Here is a 16,384-nt window from a genome sequence, read left to right on the forward strand (position 1 = left end):
TACCCTGTTTCAGCTCAATTCATCAACAAAAAACCAAAACTGGAAAAGAAAAAGATAGACCAATATTTCCTGTAGAGGCCTAGGTGCCACTTTATATGCTTTGATCTACCAATAACAGATGATTTTATATTTATTTAATTTCTTGTTCTTATTCCATTCTGTGAATTCTATCTGTATTTTCTCCTCTGTCCTTTCATTAGATCATGCTTCTTAGTGATCCTGAAATGGAAAGCAGCATACTGATCAGCTCAGACGAAGGGGCCACCTATCAAAAGTACCGCCTCACCTTCTACATCCAGAGCCTGCTCTTTCATCCCAAGCAAGAGGACTGGGTGCTGGCCTACAGTTTGGATCAAAAGGTGAACAAACACTCTTTTCATTCACATCTTATCACCTGGGTCTCACCCTGTGAAAAGCACTTGTTGGCTCAGTTCAGATTTTGGAGAGGAGACAATGCCATTTCTCCGTTCCAATCAAGTTGATTTCGTCTGCAGCAATGAACTTTCCTTTCTAGTCTTAAGTATCCAAACAGACTGGTATATTTTGTTTACTGGCAGTGCATTTTTTTTATCATGGTTTTAAAATGAATTTCTCTAAAATAGACTATTTTGACCTTATTTCAACTAAACTCTATGAAGTTAAGAAGGAGGTAGATTATTATAATAATTTGATTCTGACTGTCATGAACAGAGGTTCCAGAAGGTTCGGGTTTGTGCCAAAATCTCAGTTTTGTAGTTGGAGAAGCTAGTGTGTAAGAAACATAAAAAAAGGGACTTTAGATTATTCTTCATTATATTTCCTGCTGTCTCTAGAACCTTCATACAGATGCCAAGCTTTTATATAATAATGTTGCAGAATCAATCAGTGAAAGGGAAGAGATAATTACAAGCACTGTCTTGCATAGAGATATCCACAGAATCACCTTGGTTGAAATAACTTCTTCTCTCTGCACTCTGAAATCCTAAAATAGTTACTCTTCAGTATGTATTTGAATATGTGATTGTGATTGTGAATTTGTGTGTGCGTGTGATATGTCAGCACCTTTAAACAATAATTTCAACATAACCTTTATATCTCTCATTAACAGAGCCTCATGGTGGGCATCAGGTGCTTAATGCAATCCCCTAAGGACACCCACATGACATTTGCAGAGCAAAAGCCATTGCAAATACACTTCTTTCATGGCATCAAGTGGATATTGTATGAAAGACTTAGCCAAATGTCAGATAGTCTGTGGGTTTAGATGCTTAGTAGAGCCAGAAATTTTGAAGCTATATTAAAAAAAAGTAAATTATTTGGAAGCTATTAAATGGTTGGATGGTAATATATTTAGATGAAGCTCAGAACTCTTAAACCTTGTTTTTCCAAGGACAAGCTAGATTAGGAGCAACCGAATTCTCATACCAAGAGATCGATAATCCAAATGCAGTGTGCCTCATGTATCCTTTTCTTCCATTTCCACAGCACCAAGAACTTCTGGAGTTTCGCTCATGAAGGTACCCTTGTGGATATAATGCCTTCAAAATCCTTTCAGACTTGATGGCTACTTGTTCACTTAGTAAAAATATTTGGAGATGTGGCTGTGGGTGTTGATGGATTTTCCTAATCACACTGCACATTTCCAAATATATTATTCCTTCAGTACTCTTTCTTGTTGACATCTTTTGCTAAAAGTAGCTGAATGTTTTTCAGATCCATAAAGTTTCTAGCCAGTGCCTGCCCATTCTTCTTTTAAATAAATGGTGTGAGGAGGGAGACGAAGCCCCTGGCAACATTTGCAGAGATGGCATAAAACACCTAGCTCCAGCTATCCAGGTTGCAGAGGAGTTTTTCTTTATTCTGGGGGTAATTTAGTGGTTTAGAGTCAAGGAGAGTGATGCTGTGCAGCAGCAAATGAAGATGCAAGTGTAGTTGAGATTGATATACAAATGTGTTATTTCAGACTAGAGCCTTCTCTGATGTGCATGCATTGAGGCAGCTGTTTTCTTCTTGAGAAAATGAAAAGTGCTAGTATTAAGGTAACTGCAGCATCAAAGGAAGATGTTTGTGGTGAGGAGTGAATCGATGTTTCCATTATTGTGCCTTTGATGAAATGCACTAGCAATTTCTTTAGAATCGGTAAGGCTATCTCGTTATGTTGTACGTATTACAAAAGACCTAATTGAATGATATTTTAAAGGGATGATATCCAATTGCTTTACTTTTCAAACTGCTACCCCAAAGCTGCAGGAGGCTTGCCAGTTGATCTCATTCAGAAAAGACACTCCTGGAAACATGAGGAAATACCTTCTGGATAAGGCAAAATTGCATCCAGAAACTGAGAAATGCATCTAATGTTCTGTTAGTTGGGGTGCTGGATGGTGGGTTGTGAGTCAAGTGGTCTTATGACTGATAACTGATACAGGTCAAGGCCTGGTTGTAGGGGAAGTTCATCTGTCTTTCGAAGTTTCAAAGAGTGTGAGATTGGAGTAGAAGGCAAAGATCCTTTGCAACTGACCCTACTGGAGGGGCCTGCCTCTAACTCCTGATGCATTCCAATCTTTCAAAGTCCTTTGTTTCCTGACCAGTTTGACTTGGGCCTTTGAGCAGTTCCTTCCTTTCTACCCATCTCATGAGCTTCCCACTTCCTGTTAATTGCTGTGCCAACTCCTGCTCTGCCCATCAGATTCTTTACTTAGCGAAGACAAGAGATTTATTCTTGGCTTCTTGGCTATAGGAATCTTTGGAGATGTTTTATAAGAATCTATGAGCTTTAAAGTGAAAAAGCAGTGGAACTAGTAGGTTATGGTTGACTGAAATGGACATGAAAAAGAAAAGCTACTCCTCTCCCCTAATTTTGGAACCAAAGCTAACTTAAAAAAAAAAAAAAAAGACTGTTGTACCTTTATCAGTTATTTAAGAGGTGAGTTTCTCTATTGTTCCCACCAGCTTCTTTCCTCCTTGATAACTAAAACAGCTTACATTGTGATGTTGTGGATTATTTGGAGACTTCAATGATCTTATGAAAAATAGATTGTTTTGAAAGATTTTGAGATAAGTTTTAAAGACAAAGATATCCTAGAAATGAAAGCTTCTATTTTCATTGCCGTAGAAGGCTGATTGTTCAAATATCCCTCCTTTTGACAAGAGACTCAGTGCATCTTTTTTAAATGGGTACATGTTCATGTATTCTGTGAAGGTACAGGGGGCCTTCCAAGGATAAAGAGTTGAAAATAGCCATTTTTCTGCACAAGAGGTGAGATTTCAAAGTCATTGTTACCATTTTTCTTCTTGACCAAATGAAATTTTTTCAAATACAGCTGATTTTTGGAGGTCAGAGATGAGCAACTCAGTGGGATTCCAGGTTCCATTGTTAGCGGGCACTTCTGGGCTAGATTGCTCTAGAACAGCTCATAATTTCAATGGAAAGAACACTTTCTGAAACACCAGCATGTATAACAAGGGGTTGCTTTTATAGCATTGGAGGGGGGTGCAGACAGCTTAGGGTATTTTAAAATATATTTGTGATTGACCCATCATAATCATGCATGGTTTTTGAATACAAGTGTAATGTTTCTATTCATGTGTACATTGTGTAATGATCAAATCAAGGTGATTAGCTTATATATCACTTTGATAATTTATCATTTCTGTGCGAACTCTGGGATTTTTTGCTGATTACCTCCTACCTGCCAAGTGCAATCGTAGCTGGTGGATTGACAAGCTGGCTAAGAAACTGATGTAGGGTTTCAGTATGGTGACTGGCCGTGCTAGGCCCAGCAGGGAGGAGGTTGATAGTCCAGTGCAGACTTTGCTGATTGGACCATACCAGCAAGGCACTGGTGCACAAAGGTGTATCTATTGTTCAGGACCTCAAAATTCAAACTTGCCCTTCTGAAATGCTGGACATAGGTGAAGCTGTGCCTTTCATTTATATTCTCATTCTCAACAGTCAGATAAAAAACATAATTGTATTCATATCCTCCAGGACTGATAGGTGATGGTAACTTTCTTGGTAGCCACTTGAAGAAACTGGTTTTGTGTCTCCCCAGCTGTTGGAGACAGAGCTACTTGGGGGTAATTAGGGATGATCACAGGTTTGGAACTTGTCATTTTTGGGGTAGGTATAGGCCTGATGGGTGCTTTTTATTTAAAGATAAACATTGCATTGTCCTTAGGTCCTCTTCCATTCTTTTAAAACCATTTGTTTTGGTCAGCCTTTCTTCACTGTGACCAAAAGAACCAACAATAACAACTAAAGGAGGAAGAGTTTATTTGGGGTCTCTTGGTTTCAGAGATAGTCCGAAGTCTGTAGACTCCATAGCTCTGGGGCTACGTTGAGACAGAACATCATGGCACAAGGACCTGGCAGAGGAAGACAGCTTAGGACATGGTAACCAGGAAGCAGAGAGGGAGCTCCGTTCACCATGAACAAAATATAAATCCCAAAGTGGCATCCCCAGTAACCTACTGCCTGCAACCATACCCTACCTCCCCACAGTTACCACCCAGTTAATCCATATGGGTGGATTCTAATCATTTCACCTCTGAAAATTCTTGCACCATCTCACACATGACGTTTGGGGGACAACTTATATCTAAACCATAATGCCCTTTGAGTATCACTAGAAAGAAATCTAAAAATCCATTACCCCACTTTCATATAACATGTGCCGCTACTGTCTCCTCAGTACAAGGTGGTTGTGCTATCTATGTCACCCTAGCAATGCCAGGGGGTGGAGCAATCACCTAGTGGGTGGGGACATAATCCAATATACCCCGTGATATGCACATGTTGCCATCAGTGTATTTGAGCTGAGGTTGGAATGACAGAAGTGTTTAATGTTAACCATTAACTTGCTCTCCGTCGGTACAGTGAGGATCTCCACTCACATTGATGTTGCTCACAAGAATATTATTAACTCAAAAGAACAGCCTTCAGCAAACGCACAGGTCCTGTGGCCTTTGTCTTTTCCAGCCTGCTTTTTCTTTATCACACCGCAGACAGGCTGATCAGTTGCTCTCCCATCTGGGTGTGAATTTTAGTAACCTGATGCATTTCCTCAGAGGGAAAAAAAATTGCTAAAATAATTCATGGTCCTCAGCTACTTAGGAGACTGAGGTAGGATTGTGAGTTCAGGGCCCACCTGGGCAACATAGTGGGAACCTGTTTCTAGATAAAATAAAATAAATGGAAGATGCAGTACACATAGGCTTTAAGAAGGGTGTTCAGGTAGTCAATTAGTCAATAATACCTTTCCCAGAGCAGACATGCTCTCATCCTAGAAATTCAACCACGGCAGTTTTAGGACAGGAAGCTAGAGCCCTAGACGGGTCTGGAAGTGGAGCAGGGCAGTGTCGTGGCTTCTCCATGTCACCCACCTGCTTCTCCCCTGGGCTGACTTTGTTTTCATGTGCATGTGGCTCCTTTGTGCTCTAACCACCGCCCTAACTCCCACCTCTTTGGCCAAATCCTGACCCTAGATTTCTAGTTTTCTAGTTGGACTCAGAAACTGTTTTGCTAGCCCCTTCCTTTGCAAACCTTTCTGGCTGGAGGCTCTCTTCTGTCTGCCCAGGCCATGTCTTCTTTTCTGTGTCCATTCTCTGCAGCATTTTGACCTCTCACTCTGGTGGGATAGCAGCTGGTCTTTTAGAGTCAGGGCCAGGCTTTAAGCTTTTGATAGCAAGTTGTAGTGTAAGTGCAGAAAAGTGTATGTATCTCAAGCCCGATGAAACTAACTCCCTGAGCAAGAAACTTCCTGAACTCCTTTTTGCCTCTCAAAATCACTACCTTCCGTCCTCACTGGGGCCACCATCAGTTAGGGCCATGTTGATTTATGACTGGCTAATCTGGCAAGGGAACAGATAAGATCAATCCCCAGTATAAAGGTTAGAAGGTAGCAAGTGAGGCAAATGGAAAAGAAGAAATGTTTTAACTGAAAAACATTTAACTTTAAACATTAGAGAATTTGTCTAAACCCGATGCAGATTAGCTCAGCTAATTAGAAAATTCATAAGGAAACTTTAAAAAAATGTCCATCTGAAATTAATAACAGGTTTTAATTTTTAAAATGTGTTCTTTTCTATACCAGTTTTGGCAAAATTATGATGAAACTCATATTCTGAAATAGTATTGATGGGCATGCAAATTAGTTTCCTTCCTGGAAAATATCTTGGCAGTATGTATCAGAAGATGTGCATATTCATAACTTGATCCACTCATTCAGTTACTCACTTTTGAGACCATACCTGTGGAATAATACCCTGAAGCTCTAGGAATAATGATACTTATCAAAGTCATTTGTAATGGGAAAAAACCGAGAGACTTTTAACTAAATGCTCACTATTGAAGGAATTTAAATCATGGAACATGACATTTGTTGCATCCATTAAAATGGTGGTCACAATGACCGTGTAGCAACATGAATGTGTATCAATACCTATTAAATACATACATGTTTCATGTTACATATATGATACGTAAAAATGCATAAATAATAAATAGTAAATAAAGAAGTACTCTTTGAATACAAGCTTGTAAATAGTAAAAATAAGTCATAAGGAAGGAAGGAAAGAATGAATTTTTAAAATGTAAGGAAATATTCCCAAATATTAACTGGGTTTATTAGGGTGATGGAATTAAATTTGTGGGGAATTTTCTTTCTTTTTTTAAAATTGTTTTTTATTTTTACAGACTGCATTTTGATTCATTGTACACAAATGGGGTACATCTTTTCATTTCTAAGGTTGTGCATGATGTAGATTCATAGCATTTGTGTAATCATACATTACGTAGGGTAATGATGTCTATCTCATTCCACCATCTTTCATACCCCACCTCCTCCCTCTAATTTCCCTCTACGTAATCTAAAGTTCCTCCATTTCATACTATTTGTTTTCTAAATTTTTTATGATTTCATTAGATTGCCTTTATAATTTAAAAAATCCAGAATGTAATCTACCATGAAGAGTTTATATTCATCCTAATTATAAGACGATGCTCTTCAGAAAGATTTTAGGTGTGAGTAAGATTGATTTGGGCAAAATCATTTGAACTCATTATTTAAATCCCATCTCAAGAGGCAGTGTGTTATAGAGAAAGATTTACCTGAAGTAGGAATATACCAAGCCTGGGTTTATCTTTTCCTCAGCTTTGTTTTTCACTATGGTCCCTTTAGAACTGTGAAGCTATAGGACTTTTTCCCCCTCCTAAAAAATGTAAGATCTTGTTGGATATAACCTCCATCTATATTATTTACAGCTCAGCAATAGATATAGGTTTTATTATTTAGAAGGCACCCAGTATAGATAGATGTTAAGGAAGTGATTTATTCTGGTGGTTTTTCAGATGAATTTTCCAGCTGTATCCCAAAATTGAATTAGCATTTGTTTATTTGATGTGACAGCTGTAATGGAAACGTACTGTGGCAGTCAAGGGGTGTGGACACAGCCAGTGAGTCGAGGCTTGTACCTGGTAGCTGCACCTGCCCCATGGTGCATTATGCAGAGTTGAGCATATAGCTTTTTCTTAGGAATGAGATATATGTCCTTCAGTACCTTCTGTTTTGTGAGAGCTGACAAGTGTTTCATATACATTATTACATTGAATTCTCCTAGGCATCAGTAAGGTGGATATTATTTCTGAGTTACAGATAAACATTTGCCTCTAGAAGGTTATGCTAACTTGTTCAAGGTCACACAGCCAGTGAGAGGCCTGGCCTGCTCTCTACTCTCTCTCTCCTGGGTCTGACTGTGGTGTGACCTCCACACTACTCTCCCTGGTAGATAGACAGCTTTGCAGTTGCCTTGGGACAGACCTCGGTACAGGCCCCTTTATACTGAACACAATCCTGGTGAGCGTGGCAATAGCTACACAGCAAAATCAGCCGAGCCATGACCAAACCTTCAAATGAGGACAGTATTCTTCAGCTCACATCTCAACTGGTGGTACATTCTGGAGTGGAACTTTGAGGAGAGAGCTTATCAGATTGCAGACCAATGGCAAGAATAGGACTAGTTCATTCTTCCTAGGGGGGAAAAATAGAAAACTCAACAGCAAGGCAGTTGCGTTTCTTCCCATTATTTTGCTCCAGACTTTGGGTTAATATATAGATTAAACCAAAGCATTTGTCACTTAAATAGGTAATACTATGATCTGAAGTTTTTTAAGGAAGCTTATGGAGACAACATCTTTAATATGGTAATGAAGATAGAAGTTGAAATCATTTAACTTCATTTACAAATCATGAATATGTATTATGCTTTAAATGAAAAGAAGGACTAAAACAGATATAGTGTTTGTTCAATTTGCTAAAGAGAAGACAATTTGTCAAGATTTTTTCCCTCAAAACTCAAGCAATATGCAAATATAGGAAAATCAGACCCCCATGTTAATTCCATGGCATGATGAATATTTTTATAATCCTAATTAGTACCAGTCATTTAGTCTAGCAATTTCCCCCAATCTAGCCAATTTGAAATTAAAATAGATGCCTTGATTACAAAACTCATTAGCAAAGAAGCACCCTTCTCACTAACCAGTTCATTTAAAATGCACAAACTGAATGAAGTGTGGAACACTAGTGTTGTCAATTGGCATAAGTGAAGTGAGTCTTAATTGGAAGCATTGTGAAGTATTTGTATTGCTGCATGTTTCATTGCAGTATAATATATCATTCATTAAATGTAACAAAAGCAACTTTTAAATGGTTTAATTAAGCAGAGTTTGTGCTCTTGGTAATTTTTATAAAGTCGAAAGTCACAATTGTTTGCATTTGAAGTACTGATGGGTATTAATGTCAGGAAGAAGGAGTCTGACTCTGCATTTATCACTCTGATTATGCAAAGAATGGCAGGTTTAATGTGAGAGGAGAAAATTAAATTATAGAACATTGACTTCTTACTTAAAAGTACCGCATGCATATTGTTCTCGTGAATTTTGACGTGGGATGTCCAGAATTGTTTGATTTGTGGTTGGGAAGGGAGGGGGAGGGCCTTGCAAGGGAATAGGAGTGGAATGAAAGGAGAAAATAACAGTTGGGAATTTCTCTTTTTGTAATTCTTTTTTTAATCAAGGGAGGAGGTAGTAGGTGGAAAGAAACTCCATCCAATATATTTTCATCTACTCAAAAGAGCAATAGAGAATGTGTAGCAGTGCGTTCTAAGCACAATGAGGTAGAAGTGGGACAGGGCAGGAAATGGGTTCCAGACTAGGGAAATGCTGCGTGGGGGACTCACACTCCTAAGCCAGGACCAGATAGCAAGGAGTTCAAGGCCAGTTTTTCAATAGAAGAGACTGTGAAATGGGTTGTAATAGTGGCAGTTCTGTGGGCATGAGATATAGGGTGGTGTTCCATTGATGTTTATTGTCTGTGTAATTCAGATGTCAGCTGTTGCCTCATATTTATGGATTATTTTGGCCCCACATCAACAAGGATGTAAAACTCAGCCATATCACTGATTTCCATCAGAAATCCAATTTTAGCAGGCAATATTAATGTTCTGTTCATATTCCATTTGGTATTTTCACTCTTGTGTGCTCCCTGGTACTTCCGATTGCCAATATTTGCACTTCTTTGCCCACAGCCTCTAGAAGCTTCTCTACCCCTCTGCACAGCAAGCTTTAGATGTGCCAGAGAATTAACATCTGGGAACAGCCCTTAACAAATGTCCAATGGAATTTGGTGTATAAACACCCCAGCTCCCTTGCACTCATGTGGGATAACTCTGAAATCAGGGGAGACACAAGAAAATAGATGGCACCCAGGCCATTGAGACCACTGGAATTGAGGGAACAGAACCTCAAAGAAGACTCAGATGGCAACTTATTTTTGCATGACTATTTGATTTTAGAAACTAGATTTGTTTTGATTTGTGTGTTTTATTTTTGTCATCCCTTTGCATTTGAAAATGTCAGTAGATCTCAGATGTGCCAGGAGTTACAGAAAAAAGTTTGGTTGACTTGATTTTGTTCCAGGTCTTCTTAATCATTGGCTCAGTTGTTGGCATCACCAGCTTACCCTTAACTTGCAGGATGAAGCGAAAGCCTTCAGCTCAGCACATAGATCCTTGTTGCCTGGATCCTAACTTTCTACCTCCTTTTCCCAAGCACTCCTTTCACTAACAGAGAGGGGCTGTGTCCTCCTGTTTTGCACTGAAATGCCCTGGTCTAAGTGCTTCCTCTAGGAGTCCTTTTCCTCCTGCCTTTATCTGGTTAGTCCTATTTACCTTTCATAACTCAAAGCAAATTAGACTTTCTAGAAAAAAATATACCTAGGCAAACTGTCTACGGAACCTTAACTAAACTTCTTATATCTTAAAGAAAAATCTAGAAAGAAGCAGTTTCCCTTTCAGCATACTCAGAAAATGTTTATTTTGTGGTTTTACCTTTTATTTTCTTAAGTCCATTAGAGGAAACAAAATTTTTCTCTGTGTTTAGAGCATCTAAAAGATCTTAAATTGTCCCTGGGCAAGAGATAAAGGTAATACGTGTAGGGTTGAAAAGCAAAGGACAAACTTTAGAGTGATTTGAAAATAGAATCAGATTTTGTGATGCCTGGAATTCCCACAGGAGGGAGGCGACTACTAAAGCTGACCATGACAAAACCCAAAAGGATGCCATCGATCGCATGGTCTGATTGCAAAGGCCCAGGGCTGTGCCCAGGGCGCATTGCTTTACTGACAGAAGAGTTGCTTATTTCCCCCATGCGCTGAGTGGTTGAGGGCAGGCCCTGGTAGGCCTGTTGCCAAGGTGTACCCGAGAGGGGTTAATCCTATTTTTGTGGCTGCTTTTCCGTTAGCTGCTTTCCTGACATTTTGCCCCACGCCTCCCTTGGCTGCTCCAAGTCCTGGAGACAGCAGCCAGCAGTGGCTGTCCAAGTAAGTTATTGAAACAAGGCTTTTTTAAAATGAAGACTTTTTAATTTGAAGTACTTGCTAGAGATAGCAGGGTTGTAATCTAGAAGCTTTGTAATAGGTGGCTGGGGAGTGAGTGAGGGAAAGATGATATATTAACTTTTCTTTCTTCAAACACTGTTGTGCTAATATTGGACTTGAATGTTTTCATAATGAAGATGCTGAAAGGTGGCTGAGAAAGCCACTCTGTCTCCCATCTGTCTTGGCGTGGACGGTCTCCTGGATGTTATGGCCCTAAGGATCCTGTCCCTGAAGGAAGCATTCAGGTTTTACCAGTAGGTCATTACTCTGATGTAATCTGCATGCCCTACGGTTTAGATAGTCACTTTCCCTTTCATGATGCTGAAAATGTGAGGTTAATCAGCAGGTAAAAAACTGATATCATTCATTTAATTCCTTTTACAGATGTCACAGCATAATCATTCAAAATAACTGAAAATTGTGCCACATTTCCCCCCAAGTAATTCACTTCTCTCTGTCAGAGTCTAATAGATCCTAAGAAATATTTGTTTTAAGTACTCAATTTTTTTTTCTGAGTGAATATTGGTGAAATACATGGGATAAAATAGAAAGAAAAATAGCAAACAAAACCCATCTCCTACCATTTGATATATGGCATTGAGAGTGTCAAAATCTTGCCCGTGGCTAGAGGTGGGGCTCAGTGATAGAGTGTGTGCTTAGCATGCACAAGGCCCTGGGTTTGATCCACGGCACCAAAACAGAACCCTGACCCTTCACTACCTACATACCAAGTGAATATGTATTCAACAAAAATGTGCTGAGCATTTACCATATACCAGGAGCCAGAGATGCAGCAATGGATACTGCTAATCATCAGTGCAGTAGTGGAAAGAGAAATACTAATCATGCCAGTAACTGTTGGCAATTGGAGTAAGTGCCACCAAATAGAAGAATAGATTGTCTGTGTGCACTGAGAAGTAGGTCTGGCCTAGCTTGAAAAATGTTTGCTCTAATTATTGTATGGAAGACTAAAGGTATTCTCTTGGAGTTAAACATTGGGTCGTATAAATATTGATTAAAATAAAACAAGGGTCACAATGAGTTGCCTTCAGATTTTTATAAGCAATTTCATTAGGCCTAATTAACATCCAGTGACTGCCCAAGTTATAGTGCACAAATGTGATAAAGTCTTGACATGAGGTCATCCCTGCAGTGAAGGATGTGAGCAAATCTGTCACCCCAAAGTTTCCTTGTGCTCCTTTATGATTCTTTTCTCCCCCTTCTCTGTCCCTTCACCATATTCACAGTTGGGGATTTGCTTTCAGGCACTAGAGGTTAGTTTACGTTCTATAGAGTTTTACATACAAGCACTGTTTTCCTACATCGTTTCATTTTCTTATGATTATTTTGAGATGCATCTATTGATATTGTGTGTATCGATAGTTTCTTTTATTTTTTCTTGGTACTATTGTATTGTGTGGGTATACTACAATTGGTTTATCTAGTCACTTGTGGGTGAATATTTGGATTGAATCCAAGTTTTGGCTATTGAAAATAAAGTTGCTGTGACCACTCATGTGGAATAATATATCCCCATTGGTGCAAAATACAAAACCCTCAGATGATTGGTGGTTCTAGGAGACTAAATGATTGGTGGTCTGGAGTGGTGTGACGTGCTGAGTGACATGCTGATTGGATAGGTACTCAATAAAAGAAGAAGCAGTTTCCGCAATAAATGAGTCAGCAGCTCTCGCCTGCTCTTACCTGACTCCCCGTGTCTGGGTGGTTATTGACACTGCGCCTTTCACCCCCGCCCCAGTTGCACGAGCCCCCGTGGGATGCAACACACTCATGTTCAGGTTTTTGTATGGGCTTATGTTTTCACTTCTCTAAGGCAAGTAGCTAGTAGTGGAATGACTGGATGATATGGTAGATGTACTTTCAAAATTTTAACAAAAGGTCAAATTATATTCTAAAGTGGTTGTACACTCTTCATTTCTACTAGGAGTGTGTGAGAGATGCAGTTTTTGCATATTCCTCATCAATGCTTAGAATGCTAATCTTTATAATTTTAACCTTTCTAAATAGTGATATCTCATTGTGGTTTTAATTTTCATTCTCCTGATGACTAAAGATCTTGAGAGTTAGGTGCTTATTTGCTATTTACATACTTTCTTTAGTGAAGGTTTTGCCCAACTTAAAATTAGGTTGCTAGTATTCTTATTAAGTGTTGAGAGTCTTTCTTTACTCTAGATAAAAATTCTTTATCAAATATAGAATTTGTAGTATTTTCTCCAATATCACAGCTTGTCTTTTTATTCTCTTAAGAGTGTATTTCAATGAAAAAAAATCATAAAATACAATTTGTCAATTATTTTTCTTTTGGGGTCATATTTTTGGTGTTAGATTTGAGATTTAAATCCCTGTCATAGAGATTTTCTCCTTTGCTTTTTACTAGATACTATTATAGTATTAAGTTTAATATTTCTATTATCCATTTTGTATATGATGTGAGTTATGGATCAAGCTTTTTATTATTATTACATGTGGATACCACATTGTTCCAATCCCACTTCTTGAAAAGACTTTTCATTTATCATTGAATAACTTCTACACTTTTTTCAAAAAATCAATTGACCATATATTCGCAGATCTATTTCTGAACTCTATTCTCTTCCATTGATCTATTTGCTTAGTTTGACAACAGTGTCACATTATCTTGATTTCTTGGCCATTGTGGTACTTTGCATTTTCAAATGAATTTGAGAATCAATTTTTCAATTTCTATTACCCCCAAAAGCCTCCCAGAATTTTTTATCTGGATTGCATTAAGCATATAGAGCAATTTGAGAGGAATTGACATTTTAAAATTATTGAGTCATCTGATCTGTGAACACAGTTTATCTCCCTCTTTGTTTAGGTTTCCTTCAGCTTATTATTAAGGAATATTACACAGTAATATTTTATGCTTTTCACTTTATAGATCTTGTACCTCTTTGCCAGATTTATCCCTAAGCATTTCAGAAATTTGATTTTTTGAATGATAATTTTTAAAGGTCCTGATATTTTTGTTGCTAGTACATGAACAAATAGAAAGAAAAGTCAATAATGATATTAGAGAATTGCACAATGCTGTAAACTAACTTGACCTAAATGACTTCTCTAGTACACCTCAATCAACAGAGCACACTTCCTTCCTAAAGCTTTTGGAACATTTACCAAGATAGACCATATTCTGAACATTTTTAACTCAGTACAAATATTATCTATTTTAATTTGTAAGATGGAATGACTTTACTAATTTCAGAGACATGTGAAAATTATCTAATATGTGAGAAACTATTTTGAAGCTGATAGAGGAATTTTGACAGATAAGAATTAATCATAGAAAAGAATATTTACTACCAAAATGTGACTTCAGGTCTAAAGAGTTCTGGTTTCCCATCCCACTGAAAAGAAAAAAGTACTTCAAAATAATTTCTAATGATATCCTGGATTTCAGAAGTGACTATGGTGTTATTTCCTTTTTCATCTCAATTTTTTTTTTAATTTGGTCCTTTGTTCTCTTTCTTTTGTTTGATTTAGCTCGGAGTTTGTCAATCTTGTTTATCTGTCCAAAGAACCAACTTTGTTACATTGATCCTGCATATATATTTTTTATTCTTAATTTCATTAGGTTTGACTCTCATCATAATTATTTCCTGTGTTCCACTGATGTTGGCATTAGCTCATTCTATCTTTACTAAAGTTTTGAGGTGTAGCATTAGGTTATTTGAGATTTTTTTCTTTTTTTAATGTAGGCACTCAACACTCCAAATTTTTGCCTTAAAACTTCCTTTCATGCTGTCTCAGAGATTTTGATATGTTGTATCTCTGTTCTCATTTGCTTCTAAGTACTTCTTGATTTATTTTCTCATTTCTTCTTTGATCATTTCCTCATTTAAGAGTATTGTTCAGCCTCCACATGTTTATGTGATTTCTTTTAATTTTTCTTACAGATGAGTTCTAGTTTTATTTCATTATTATCTGATAGGATACATGGGATTTTATCAGTTTTTTGGTATTTGCTAAGATTTGTATTTATTCCAATAAACTGGAAAACCTAGAAGACATTGACAGATCTGTAGACATATATGACCTGCCAAAATTGAACCAGGAATACATAGAAAATCTAAATGGAACACTATCAAAGAATATCAAACAATATGAAATTAAAACAGCAATTAAAAGCCTTCCAACAAAGAGAAGCCTAGCAATGGATGGATTCTCAGATGAGTTCTCCCAAACCTTTAAAGAACTCTCACCAGTCTTCCTCAAATTATTCCATGGATTAAAAGGAAGGTAACACTCCTCAAAACAGTCTATGAAGCCTGTATAATCCTGATACAAAAACTAGACAAAAACACATCAAGGAACAAAAACTATAGACCAAGATCCCTTACGAACCTAGATAAAGCATTCTTAATAAAATATTAGCAAACCACATTAAAAACACATCAAGAAAATAGTAAACCATGATCAAGTGAGTTTCATCCCATGGATACAAGACTGGTACAAAATATACAAAATCAATAAATATGATTCACTACATAAATAGAATTAAGGACAAGAGTCATATGATTGTCTTAATAGATGAAGAAAAGACTTTTGATAAAATTCTGCACCCATTATGTTAAAAACAATGGAGAAACTAGGTATACAAAGAATTTGCCTCAATATTATAAAGACTATGTAAGAGAAGCCCAAAGCTAGTGTTATCCTGGAGAAAAATTGAAAGCATCTTTTCTAAAATCAGGAATAAGACAAGGATGTCCTTGCTCACAACTCCTATTCAATATAGTCCTTTGAGTCTCTAGCTAGAGCAGTCAGGCACAAGAAAGAAATTAAAAGGATACAAATAGGAAAGGAAGAAGTCAAATTATCTGTTTGCTAATGACGTGATCCTATATCTAGAGGACCCCAAAACGCCACTAAAATCTTCTAAAGCTGATAAGTAAGTTCACCAAAATAGTAGGATATAAGATAAATATTCACAAATCAATAGTTTTCCTGTATTCCAGTAGTGATTCTACTGAGAAAGAAATCAGAAAAACCATTCCCTTCACAATAACCTGGTAAAATAAAATACTTGGAAATTAATTTAACTAAGGAGATGAAAACTACAGAACACTGAAGAAAATGAAGGAAATCTTAGAAGATGGAAAGACCTCCCATATTCTTGGATACACAGAAAATATTGTTAAAATGGCCATAATTTTCAAAAGCATTACACAGATTCAATGAAATCCTCATTAAAATGCCAATAATGTTCTTCACAGAACTAGAAAAAAGAGTCCTAAAATTCATTCAGAAGAATAAAAGACCCCACATAACAAAGCCTTCTTGAACAAGAAGAATGATGTTGGAGGCATCACAATACATGATCTCAAATTATACTACAGAACTAAAGTAACAAAAACAGCAGGGCAATGACATCAAAATAGACATGAAGATCAGTGGAACAGAATAGAAGACATAGAGACACTCCCAC

The 16,384-nt window shown here is 37.5% G+C and overlaps 1 protein-coding gene across 1 annotated transcript in view; it reads left to right on the forward strand.

Annotated features, from left to right (window-relative positions):
- The window catches only part of Sorcs3 (sortilin related VPS10 domain containing receptor 3), a 584,659-nt gene that overhangs the window by 315,458 nt on the left and 252,817 nt on the right, over positions 1–16,384 (forward strand). The window contains exon 4 of the mRNA XM_047552984.1: positions 201–359. Within this exon, the coding sequence (XP_047408940.1) occupies positions 201–359 (159 nt within the window). The remainder of the gene's footprint in view (positions 1–200; positions 360–16,384) is intronic.

This window comes from Sciurus carolinensis, chromosome 5, assembly GCF_902686445.1.
Source record: "Sciurus carolinensis chromosome 5, mSciCar1.2, whole genome shotgun sequence".
Lineage (NCBI taxonomy): Eukaryota > Metazoa > Chordata > Mammalia > Rodentia > Sciuridae > Sciurus > Sciurus carolinensis.